At 40.9% G+C, this 12,692-nt stretch overlaps 3 protein-coding genes across 7 annotated transcripts in view; 2 read left to right on the plus strand and 1 right to left on the minus strand.

Moving 5' to 3' along the window:
• LOC120048072 (phospholipid-transporting ATPase ABCA1-like) overlaps positions 1-4,552 on the plus strand; it is a 44,629-nt gene extending 40,077 nt beyond the window's left edge. For both annotated transcript variants that reach the window (XM_038993763.1, XM_038993764.1), the window contains 8 exons: positions 106-229; positions 329-642; positions 743-849; positions 947-1,223; positions 1,792-1,895; positions 2,260-2,352; positions 2,760-3,003; positions 3,192-4,552. In XM_038993763.1, coding sequence (XP_038849691.1) covers positions 106-229; positions 329-642; positions 743-849; positions 947-1,223; positions 1,792-1,895; positions 2,260-2,352; positions 2,760-3,003; positions 3,192-3,347 — 1,419 coding nt within the window. In that variant the 3' untranslated portion in view covers positions 3,348-4,552. The remainder of the gene's footprint in view (positions 1-105; positions 230-328; positions 643-742; positions 850-946; positions 1,224-1,791; positions 1,896-2,259; positions 2,353-2,759; positions 3,004-3,191) is intronic.
• Positions 4,553-4,639: 87 nt separating this feature from the next.
• Positions 4,640-9,516, minus strand: nipsnap3a (nipsnap homolog 3A (C. elegans)). The gene is made up of 6 exons (XM_038993766.1): positions 9,313-9,516; positions 7,083-7,290; positions 6,659-6,820; positions 5,732-5,881; positions 5,524-5,610; positions 4,640-5,401 (listed from the first exon to the last, which is right to left on the minus strand). The coding sequence occupies exons 1-6, from the start codon at positions 9,385-9,387 to the stop codon at positions 5,325-5,327; spliced, it is 759 nt and encodes a 252-aa protein (XP_038849694.1). The 5' UTR covers positions 9,388-9,516; the 3' UTR covers positions 4,640-5,324.
• LOC120048077 (probable pancreatic secretory proteinase inhibitor) lies at positions 8,272-12,653 on the plus strand. 4 transcript variants are annotated; one of them, XM_038993769.1, is made up of 5 exons: positions 8,272-8,327; positions 11,273-11,492; positions 11,699-11,733; positions 11,900-12,012; positions 12,340-12,653. In XM_038993769.1, exons 2-5 carry the CDS (start codon positions 11,435-11,437, stop codon positions 12,383-12,385), a joined length of 252 nt encoding a protein of 83 aa, XP_038849697.1. In that variant the 5' UTR covers positions 8,272-8,327; positions 11,273-11,434; the 3' UTR covers positions 12,386-12,653. The 4 variants fall into 4 exon arrangements, with proteins under 4 accessions (XP_038849697.1, XP_038849698.1, XP_038849696.1 ...); XM_038993770.1 differs by lacking the exon at positions 8,272-8,327 and adding an exon at positions 9,655-9,720; XM_038993768.1 differs by lacking the exon at positions 8,272-8,327 and adding an exon at positions 9,728-10,145.
• Positions 12,654-12,692: the final 39 nt, after the last annotated feature.

Raw genomic sequence — 12,692 nt, forward strand, 5'->3', positions numbered from 1 at the left:
AAAGAAGCCATTTTGGGTTTTTTAGACAACAGAGAATTAACACGATCTTTTGTTAATGTTCCACTTATCCTGTGACATTAAGGGTTAAATATTCCTCCTCTTCAGGAGATTGGGGGTATCAACAACATCCTGAAGAACGTTTTGCTGATCTTCCCTCACTTCTGTCTTGGCCGAGGTCTCATCGACATGGTGAAGAACCAGGCCATGGCCGACGCTCTGGAGAGATTTGGTAAGAACTGCATTTCCCCATGAGCCATTTTTCTATGTAATTCAGCGCAGAGGTGTCTCTTGAACATTTCTCTAAACCCACTCCTCCTGCTGTTCACAGGTGAGAACCGCTTCCGATCCCCTCTGGAATGGGACATGGTGGGCAAGAACCTGTTTGCCATGGCCGTGGAAGGAGTGGTCTTCTTCATCATCACCGTCCTTTTCCAGTACCGCTTCTGCATCAAGCCCATTAACCTGCACACCAAGCTCCCTCCGGTGGGTGAGGAGGACGAGGACGTGGCCAGAGAGAGGCAGAGGATCGTCAACGGACTGGGACACGGAGACATCCTGGAGCTCCGACAGCTCACCAAGGTCTACAAGAGGAAGCAAAAGCCAGTTGTAGACCGCCTGTGTGTGGGCATCCCTCCTGGAGAGGTAAGATTAGAATATTTAAAACAAGTAAATACACGATGCAATGACATGCAATCTCTTTCAATCTCGTATATTTCCTCTGTTTCCTTTCTCTTTCTCTCAGTGCTTTGGCCTCCTGGGTGTGAACGGAGCTGGAAAGACCACCACCTTCAAAATGCTGACAGGAGACTCCATGGTCACCAGTGGAGAAGCTTTCCTGGCTGGAAAAAGGTAAGTCAGCCATTTTGTGCCAGAGAGCTCATACTAGGTATTACAGTGGAGAGCTTCAGTAGTCTAAATGTGAGACTTACTTTTTTTGCTTTGGTAGTATACTGCGGGAGATAGACGAAGTGCACCAGAACATGGGCTACTGTCCCCAGTTTGACGCCATCAACGAACTGCTGACAGGCAGAGAGCACCTGGAGTTCTACGCCGTCCTGCGTGGAGTGCCCGAGAAGGAAGTGTGCGAGGTTGCTGAATGGGGCATCCGTAAGCTGGGCCTAGTAAAGTATGTGGACAAGGCAGCAGGAAGCTACAGCGGAGGAAACATGAGGAAACTCTCCACGGCCATGGCCCTAATAGGAGGACCACCCGTCGTGTTCCTGGTACGTATCATGTCCCAACACACACACACACACACACAGACCTACATAAACTGTAAACACCAACACAAGGGGATCAGACTAGTTGCATCAGCTTGGAGGTGACCTTGATGTGACATATCAACAAAGGAACCTCTTCTAAGTCAGATAACTGGTGTTTAATTGTTCTCCCAGTGGGGACTGCAGCAGCGATGGTTGTGTAATGAGGGTTAGATTAAAACTCTCCCACTGGCACGCCACAGTGCTCTCAAAGGGTTCCTGGAAAATCATAGGCTTATGTTTTGCTCCTATTGGGCTGGAGAGAGGGGCTGGCCACATCAGATGTGAGTGGGATAAAAGGAGAGAGAGATAGAAACTGAATGGTCAGACAATGCAAGAGACAGAGCAAGAGACATGGTGAGAGCGAAAGAGAAACGACATAAACAAAGACAGAGAGAAAGCAAGTTTCTAATAGCAAAATGCAACACTAGAAGAGCCATAATGCCTTGCTTCCCCCTGCTGCTGGTCTTCTCTGTGTTTTTCCTGCTCAACCTGTGGGCCAACCTTAACCTGGCTGTGCTCTTTGTGACAGGACGAGCCCACTACTGGGATGGACCCAAAAGCGCGCAGGGCCTTATGGAACTGCATCCACAGCGTCATCAAGGAGGGACGCTCCGTAGTGCTCACCTCGCACAGGTAACCAGAAACACCATAACACCTCAGCCATGCTAGGCTAAGAGCTAACTGCTATACATTGAAATGCATGGTCTTGTTGTTGATTGGTTGGCAACATAGCTTATGTACGGTATAGGCTGCGGTTAGGCAATCCTCATTAGCACAAATGTAGCCTATTGGCATGTACTACGTAGTTTACATGATTCAAAGTATTGCTTACCCACTTACTGTGCAGGATGACAATAATAGCTTTTGGAGTGTTAACTTTACTTTGACAAGGTATTAGCTATTTGACATAGACTAACCTTTGCAGGGATGTGATTTCTAGTTCATCAATTCCTTTACACTGTATCTAATGTCTGTGTCTACCATTTTGTGTCTTCAGTATGGAGGAATGTGAGGCCCTGTGCACCAGAATGGCCATCATGGTCAACGGCAGATTCCGTTGCTTGGGGAGCGTTCAGCACCTAAAGAATAGGTAAGATGACAAGTCCTTTCACTGATGCATATAAAACAAGCAAATACCTACAAAGTGTATTTCGCTCTGTGGCTTTAAATACAGTAAATTGCTCAAATGATGTATTGATATATTTTTGCATTTTACTATTCCCCCCCCCCCTAATTCATGTTTTAATTTTTTTTTGTAAATCTAGATGTATTTGTTTATAATTCTTAACAATGCTTTTTTGTATGATTTTGTAATCATTTGAAAGGGGAGGTGCCTTACAAGCCTCTCAGGGTTTTTTATTTTTTTTACCTCTCCTGAAATCTCTTTGTTTTCCTTTTAAACGCTCATCTTATTTTCTTGTAAGCAAAATGTTTTATTAAATAATTTGTTCACCTTGTCCCCCCCCCCATATTTTCTCCTTCCCTCTGTCTCTCCAGGTTCGGAGACGGGTACACCATCATCCTGCGTGTGGCGGGGGCGGACCCTGACCTGCCGCCGGTGATGAAGTTCATTGAGAGCGAGCTGCCGGGCAGCACCCTGAAGGAGAAGCACAGGAACATGCTGCAGTACCAGCTGCCCTCCTCTCTCACCTCCCTGGCACACATCTTCAGCATCCTGGCCAAGAACAAGGACCTGCTTCGGATTGAAGACTACTCTGTCGCGCAGACCACACTGGACCAGGTAAGACGCCATCCGTCACTGATTTAAGGCTTTGTGGTCAAGAGTTGTTTTCGTTGAGTTGTGATTACAGCACTATGCATGTTTGTCTTTCTGCATGTTCTTTTATTAGTAGACTGGACATAGCATCATGTACGCTAATGAGGGTTGGAATGTACTGTGATAATAGCTTACACTCTCTTCTCTACCAGGTGTTTGTGAACTTTGCCAAGGACCAGAGTGACGATTACCACTCAAAAGACAATTCAGTTAAGCGCAAAGAGGCGGTGGTGGACAATACCCCGCTCAGCTCGCGGCAGGCTGAAGATAAGCTAACCGAGGAGAGGCTAAAGGAGAGCTTGGTGTGAGCAAACAGACACCATCTTCCACCCAAAACTGGAACCCGCAAACAGTGTTGGACTGAGTTTATGTCCTTGTATTATTACAGTAGTATTTTAATGTTTTAATTCTTCAGCCAGGTGTTGCCCTCGGAAGGAAAGCTCAATGCAAGTCAATGCAAAGTTTCCCAATCGTGCTGAAGCGAGTTGAGGCCCAGAGAGCCCTTCACGATAGTCATTAAGGAGAAAGAGTATTAAACTTGGAATAACTGCCATAATTTTATTATGTGCTTCAGCAGACGTTATGCAGTGTATATTTTTAAGGAAACTGTGTTCATGTCTGTGTAATTCCAATTAACTGGTTTCTACCAATAGGAAAATAATTCAGGGTCTGTTTCTTTTGGTTTTGTTCTCCAAGACCAGAATTACATGATGAAGAATCCCAATCATTTCTGTGGCCAAGGGCTGTACTGTAGAATCTGAATTTGTTTGATTTTGTTTTGAAAGATGTACCTTATTTATATATTAATGAATATATAAAACAAGGAATTGTTTAATTATGTTTGGCTAAGTACATTGTGGCATTACTGTAATTATGAATGTTCTTCCTTGTAGTTCAGTACCTATTGAAACACTCCAATTGCAGAGACTAAGTACACTTTTCAATGTACACTATGCAAATAACTACAAGTTAAAAATATATATATAAAAAAAATATTTTATAGCTTTTTTACAGAAAACTAAAAGATTTGTTTGTGGGTTAAGACGCATTATCAACATTTGCAATGAATACCTCAACGCAACATACCACAGTGCCCTGCCAGACAAGCTGTTAAGGATACTTCAGTATTTTCAACACCTAACCACTAGGTGAAAAAAGAAACATTCCCTCCATGGGTTGATAATCAAGTGCCATTTTATTGTGAAATTCATTTTGTGGTCATTCGGGTAAAATGACTCAGTATTTTGAAACAAAGCTTGCCTGAAATGAGGGCAGTTCAACATTCCAAGCACTTTATTTGTGGTGTTAATTGGAATATTGTTTTTGCACTGGAATTTCCACAGACTGTATACAATTGTTTGTTTTGTTTTTGATCAAAAAGAAAGAATCCTACCAAGAAAATTATTTATTTAATAGCTGTTTATGTTTTTAATGTATTGAGAAAGGCTGTGGGAATGTCTGTTACTCGCCCTGTACAATACTTATTTACACAATAAAACCCAGCAAATCGTCAGTCCTGGCAAGTGTTTTCCATTCTCTTAATCTTGTATCAACATGGATATAAACTTAATCCTGTCCAAAACCACATTTTAGCAGAATGTTTCATTTTGAAATATGTCTTTATTGGTCATACATTTTCACATAGCCTTCTTATTGACAAAGGTTACGGAAAAGCGCATTCTAGTCCAGGCAAGTATTCATGTGGTATGTACACGATGAATAAGGCACAATTATCCATACCTATTAATATAGTATGAATGGCGCTTGTAAACGCCAGAGTAGTGGGTTCGATTCCCAGGACCACCCATATGCAAAACGTATGCACGCATGACTGAGTCGCACACGTCTACTAAATGGAATATATTATAATACATATAATATAAATCTAATCCATTACTAACATAATACTGTTTGATTCAGGACAGAGGCATTTCATAACAAGCAGTTCTTTACAACATATAAATGCATTTCACAAGAGCCATCTATTGTTAAAAGCCTGAACAGTCCTCAGTAGAATGAAATAAACAGTGTTATAGCCAAGGTCCTAATTATACTTGGTCCTGAGTGACTTATATATTGATATCAGTATAACATTCATAATTACAAGTAATACATTGTTTGAGTGCTACTGTCATCACATTTAGATGATATGATCACCATTGGTTGATTGATTTAAGAAATCTCAGTAGCATTTTATAACCTCTACTTAGGTCTATAAACAGTGTAAGACGCATATTAGATCCAGTTGAGGTTTAGTCCCTTTAATCCTGGGTTTCAGTGTGAGATCACTTGAGGGGAGAGTAGGGGCAGGGGAACATGAGTTTGTTCGTCTGCGACTCCAGATAGGTCACACTCTCCCTCACTTTGGGGAGAGAGATCATGAGAGAGGTTTGGAAGAGTGCAGATAGAAACTAAAATGTGAATAGAGCTGTCAAAATTCCCTTTTCTTCTTGGATTAAAAGGGGAATAAATTAAAGGGCTTACCGGCTGCCACCACCCTGGCATCACCATGGGCTTTGTGGCGTACTGCTGCACGTTGGTCCGGACTCTCATACCACCACAGGGCATTGACTGGCAAACAAGGAGAAATCCCATTCTGCCTCACACTCTTGCATTCATATTATAATATCAGTGTTGTTACACGTGTTAGATCATCCCATCCTGATAATCATTGACCCGATTGTTACTGTACCTTTGTTGAGTCGTCCAAACTCGCTGTGAAAGACCCCTACCAGGTGGGCGTGCCCACAGGCAGCGTGGGTACTGACTGCAGCCTGGAAGGCCTCCCCCCACACTGCTGGGCCCCCTGGCCTCATCTGGAACGATGCCAACTCATATACCCCTGAAACACACACACCCTTAATAATATGCCACATATCCAACTATCATAATTTCTTAAACCAACCCCTAGCCTCTACAAACGCTTTAAATCTAGCTCAGTGGTTTGGCAGAACACTTTTATTCCAGAGCAGTTATCTGTGTGCATTCAACTGTCGAGGGTGATGCAACATAGCACTACAGATCTGTGTTGAAAGGAACTTTTTCTTAATTGGAACACAGTGGTTTTGTTGACCAAATCTGTATGAATGTCATGTGCTGTACATTTCAAAAACTAATTTTAAATGAGGCTAAAGTGCATCAGTGTGTAACTCCTCCCTGTGGGGAAATCACTCATTTACATTTCAATCAGTAAGCAGACGCTCTTATTCAGAGCGACTTACAGTTGCAAATTAGGTTTAAGTGCCTTGCTCAATGGCACATTGACAGATTAGTCACCTAGTCAGCTTGGGGAATTCAAACCAGCAACCTTTCGGTTACTTGCCCAACATGCTAAGAAGCGAGGCTACCTGCCACCACCTCCTTTGGGTAAACAGGGCTAATTTCATTTCCTGCTAAAAACACAAGGTGCTGTCCTGTACTTATGAGGAATATAACTACTCTAAAAAACAGTTCTGTTGTTTACAAAATGTGTGCTAGATTAGTGTTGTCCAAGGAAATAAACACAAAAGGTCAATGCACACGCACAAATAAGAAGGGAGAAGTTCTGCTTTTCTGTCTCGGGAGAACTAAACTCAAACAGTGTCAGACAAGAGGGTAATTATTTAACTCAGCTACTCACCACCTTCCTTGGGAGGCCTGTCCACCTTGCTCCAGGGCACCAAATACGTGACCTCGTTGTCCTGAGACATGAGCATGGGCATGGCCTTGGAGATGTACTCCTCAATCCATTTGGGGTCCTGAGCCAAGGATGCGCGCACACCTGCCCGCTGAGCATAGCTGTCTAGATAGCAACACAACAATAGGAGAGACAGTGAGATATACTGATGATACAATGGCTTATTTTACATTGTTCTCTGGGCTTGAGTTCATGCAGGTTCCCTTACAGTCAATTTAGGATTCAGAAATGCAAACATGAGTGCTTGCTTATTGTAGGTGAATATCCATTCCTTTATACAATTTCAATGTACAGTATTTCCTGAGTTGACTGAATTACACATGGAATTGGCCTCAAAGCCCTAGCTTGCTCTCTGCCTCCTCCTCACCATACTTCCAGATGTGGAAGACCTGGTTCAAGCCTCCGTACTCCACACTCCAGTAGCCCAGGAGCTCGGAGTGAGCAGTACGCAGGTGGATCTTCTCATTGGTCAGCTTGAGGAAGGCAGCGTTCTTCTCTGGAAGGATTCTGTAGGTACGGAATTCATAGAAGGTCCCATGTTGCTGCTGGGGCCCAGTGGAAATACAGTCCAGAGGCTGACAGGAGAGAAGTACAGTCACTGCCGACACCCTGTGGTCAATGTGGCTTTTACATGAATTCCATGGTAAGCGAATTTTGCTGAGACACATTATAAATCTATACCGAACAAAAACAATTGATTTCAAAGTTTAATAAACCAAAGAACTGTTTGCACAGGAACTACTTTTAACAATTTCCACTGAACATTTTACAAAAACACATTTACAGGAAGAAATGTGCATATCCAACGTTTGGTAACAGAATAAAACTGAAGGAGATTTTACAGAAATTCTGTTAAAAAAACTGCAGATTCAAAGTTTGTTATGTACTGTGTAAACTGTTCAAGGTAGTCGTTGTGCATAGTATGGCTTGTTAAACTTTGAAATCAATGTTTGTTTATTTACATTTTAAAGAAATTGGGAGTCTCAGCATAATTCCGTTACCATGGAATTAATTGCCCATTACTGACAGCATAAAATTCTAATACGATACTATATGTATTCTAATTTATCTCTTAATTTCCTGTTTTTTTGCTTGAGGAACCCAGCTGGATACTTTATTCAGTGTCATGACTTAAATGTGGGTTTTAGTCAAACCTTTGGTGTTGTCTTTCCGCTATTTATCACGTTAAATTAATCTTAAACGAATTGCCTACTCCTATGAGCAAAACTATTCTGGTCCTGTTTCCCGATAGCGATGGAATTTAGGCTAACCGATGTTTTATTGATGCATCGTTCCTACAACTGCCGGAGATACACGTTTCCCAAAACACCACGCAAATAAATCGTTGGAGCATGTGTCGATACTGATATGATCGAAAGAAAGGGGGCGCTGTTCTTGGGTCAGCTTTCTGAATGCAAATATAACTTTTACATTTTAATTATTTCACAATACTGACGACGGATCAGCTTCTAGAGAAATATTATCGCTTACGGCTACAAATATTGAGACGTCTTATTGCTTACCCAATAAAAATGCACTAAATCACTGATTTGAAACGTCATTGCGCAGTTAGGCTACACATCATAAAATATATTGAGACAAATTACAGACAGTAAGTAGCCTGTAGCAAAATATAACTAAATTGATTGAACATGAAATGTATTTCAATATGATTGAAATAAGCCTACTGTTTATATTTTAATGAAGTCATCTCGGTTTTCATTTAAAGTATATTTTTTATACTTCGCTTGTTTGTATCAATTGCAAAAGACATTGGTAACTTTGTATTTGTAGTCAACTTTGTTCTGAAGTTATCTGCGGTCACAGATTGATAAACCCAATATTTAGCGGAGATATTCTGTGTAGCCTATAGGCCTAAAGTGACGTGGTTGGGCAAAAAAAGCATATACGAAGCACTGTTCTACGAGTGGTCGAAGGCAAAAAAATAGACTACGAGCGTTTTCAAGTGCAACGTTAATAACGATGGTTTTGGGAAACAGCTCGGAGATTGAACGATGAACATAGCCTTAAGATGCTTTTGGAAAACCGGGCCTTAGCTTTTTGGAATCAGTTTGCTACCCAACCTTTCATTCAGTTTGGTCCAAAGGTCTGTTGTACAGTGGAGTTTGACTTCTCCCTAGTAAGCCAGTCTAAAATGTCTGCAGTGTGCATTAATTGTATTGCATAACGTTACTCGTACTCTTGCGTCGAAAATCTAAGACAATGTTTCCTTACTATGCAAAGTTAGATATGGTAAATAAAAAAAGTCACACACACTGTATCCTATAGGTCCTTGGTAAATAAAACATGTAAAATGCATGACATTTCCTCATGGAATGACTTAAAATAATAGTGCCATCTGCCGACCGGTTGGGCTACATACACCGAGGGCAAATCTCTCCTAACTTCCAAGATTTCGCAATACTACGCAGATATTGCAAAAAGCGTTTGCATAAATGAAAACTGAAACTCACATTGACTTTTGTCAAACCTTATGACTGTTATTAAGCTACAAACGTGAACTTTTAAAATAACGTGAACAATCAATTTGCATTGGAATTTGCCCTCATCGCACTGTCAAAATAGTCCAAACTTACCACGTCACCATTTTTCAAACAAATATTTTCTATAAGCCTTGACGATCTGCGAAAATAATTTCTTACTGTAAACATTTCGCTTGAAAGTTTTTATAATAAAACTAGTGTTACAAAAAGTAACCAAGAGCACCTTGCGAGTTCAGTCAGAGAGGATGGCGGAGCGAGACGTTTCACTCTCGTCCAAATCTGTACAAAATAATGAATTTATATGGGTTTATTTTGGACCTAAACTCCATCGCCTGCCTTTGTTGGGCGGAGACATGAGCATATCGTCATTATATACAAATCTCTGGTTCAGTAAACTGTTTTTGAGTTGTCCGAAGAGGCGTAGCGAGAGGATTTACTCCGCCCAAAAATGATTTATTCTATCCTTTTTTGTATGGAAGTCTATGAGAGTGTCGAATTTAAGTGAGGCTAATTTGATCGAATAGAAGTTTCGTAGTGTTTAGTCTGTTACACATATGTTAATGTACTGATATAAGTGGATGGCTTTCCGAAAAACAACTCAGCTATGCCTGTCGTTCACAGGCGTATCTGCCCTCTCATTGGCTAGAATGGTCCCACCCGATCTCACTTGCCTACACCCAATTGTGGACATGTATTTCCATTGTTAGAGCGGTCACTCGGCTATCTTGTCAATATAATAGATCATCTTTGGCGTTGTGCAGTTGTAGACTACGGAAACCGAAAGAAGCTCAAATTTAGAGATCCATGAGAAAAAAATACTAATTTGAGCTACCTTTCCGATATAAAAGATGGTCTAAGGGAGAAGATAAAATGTCATTTGGTAACAAATAGTAAGAATGAAATATGGCATGTATATCTACACTTGGGTGAGTTAAAATATTATGAATAATAATAAAGTAAAATAAGAAAAGTATAATTTACTATTCCGAATATTTAATCCAACCAGGATAAGACCACCCCCCCCTAGAGTCTGATTCATCTCAAACTTTCGTCCTCCCTGTCACTAATTTTAGGATATAGGGAAAGGGGAATACCTAGTCAATTGTACAACGGAATGCATTCAACTGAAATGTGTGTTCCGCATTTAACCCAACCCTCTGAATCAGAGAGGTGCGGGGGGCTGCCCTAATCGAAAACCACGTCTTCTGCTTCCGGGGAACAGTGGGTTAACTGCCTTACTCAGGGGCAGAACGACAGATTTGTACCTTGTCAGCTCGGGGATTCGATCCCGAACCTTTCGGTTACTGGCCCAACGTTACCTGACCGTATTGTATTAAGCCTTCTGTGACAAAATTGTTATATAAATCATATTTGATTGAATGTACATAAAGTCATGTGTTCCTTCAAAATGAAAAATAATTATGCGAATGAGAGCCTCATTAGCACAAAAAAAAGGGGTTGTAGACGTTGCAGCTGACTGACTGAGCTACAAATCACCATGCATCATAAATAACTACTCATTATTATTTGTAGATCAGTCAGTCAGTCACCATTTACCCATAATGCATCATGGATTTGATGCTCTCGACCACGGCCAATATAAGTAGGCCAAATATAGGCCTAATAAAACCAAATTAGCCTGCCATACAGGTGAAAACAAGACCAGGTCATATTGTTGTGGGGACCAAAATATTACAAAATCGGTACAAATTCAGTGAACATAATGTACGGTCTTTAATTCAGTGCTTTAAAAAAAAACGTATTACATAGTAAGGTTTGATAGTTGCTCTTGGTCAACATGTATGCATTTCATCATCAACAACACCAGTGTCACACCCCCGTTTTTATAGGGCGCTCAGCAATATTTAGGCAGTAGGAATGTTCATCCCTTAATAAAGGCCTGGACAATAGGGGGGCTCTGTCGTAACTGTTGCTGGCGGGCTGGTCAGGTGCAATGCCGTCAAAACATCAGCTTTACCCAACACAGGGTCACATTATTTCACAGACAAACAGACGCGACCTCCACTATATGACAACGCCTCTCCATCCACAGGGACTAAACCAACAGCAGACCTTAAGCAAGGCACATCGCAGATAATACAGAAGCAAAGGAGACATCATAGAGATTATATTATACTTTTGGAGCTGCATTCAGTAATTGGACCTATACCAACTATTGTTATCAGTTGAATTGGATCTCTTTTGGTCAGACTACATGAACATGATTGGGAAAACTCTTTTGCTAGTCTGTCTGGCTGTCTTCTTTTCTGCAGGTAAATACATTAATCATTTATATTAACAAAATGCCTGACTATTCTGTACATAATTCATGTTTCATTTCCATTTAGGAACTGTAGTTTGTCAAAACATGACAAAGATTGTACTGTCGATTGTACTGTTCATTAGCAGTTATGATAATAAATGATAGGTAGTAAAGAATAATAGGTTAAATTCTACTTGTGGTTATATGTCGCATTAGCAGACGCAGCGGACCAATCCAGACTCTACAGGAGGGTGAGGCTTCCATTCAAATATTATCATTACAGTTCCCTATACTAATGTGGCAACTACAAATAATTCATGAGAATGTCCATGCATGACTATAGACGACCAGGGTTGGTTTAGTCTTCCAGGTGGTAAGATGATATCATCTTGAAATGTTATTTTATTCTTTTACTAGCCATCTTGTGGGGATATGAGCCAATCCCAGGCATGCCCGCTCAACTACTCCCCAGTGTGCGGTAATGATGGAAACACTTATCCCAACGAGTGTTCTCTGTGTGTTCACCGGCTGTGAGTCTACCATATATCAGTTTAATTATACTGAAATGTTTCCTCTCTAATTGTTTGGGTGTGCTGCTTATCTCTGTAGCACCCCCAGCGTCATCCGCACACAGTTGTACGTTTTGTTATAGCCAGTAAGCACAGGGTGGTGCTACAGTAGCCTGGTTGCAGGATCTGTACAAAGAGATCTGGCGACTAGGCAAGTGATTTTCTACCCCACCTATGAAAAAAGATCTATAGGAAACACAGAATTAGTCCACTGGAAAGCTTTATAAGAGATGTTTTGCTTGCTTTAAAAAAATCTTACTGGCTGTTGCTCTCTTTGTCTCTCTTAAGGGAAACCAATGCAGACATCTTGATAGTGAAAGACGGAAGTTGCTGAAGAGTAGCCTAATCAAGTACAGATGATTCCGCTGTGAATGTGATACTATTATCACATTTATCTTTGATTCTTTCTGTGATTGTATTAGTCGTTTTTTATGGAACACTCATGCACAGTACACACACACACACACACACACACACACACACACACACACACACAATCATTTATAATCATATTGATTTGTATTAAATCTTAACACTATCTTTGTAAAGAATAAATCGATTTCAGTCCCAGCTCCTGTGGAATATTTTATCACTAAAGGTCCAGATGCTCCTTATTGTGTCCACATTGTTTGTTTATTTGT

This window comes from Salvelinus namaycush, chromosome 5 (genome assembly GCF_016432855.1).
Source record: "Salvelinus namaycush isolate Seneca chromosome 5, SaNama_1.0, whole genome shotgun sequence".
NCBI lineage: Eukaryota > Metazoa > Chordata > Actinopteri > Salmoniformes > Salmonidae > Salvelinus > Salvelinus namaycush.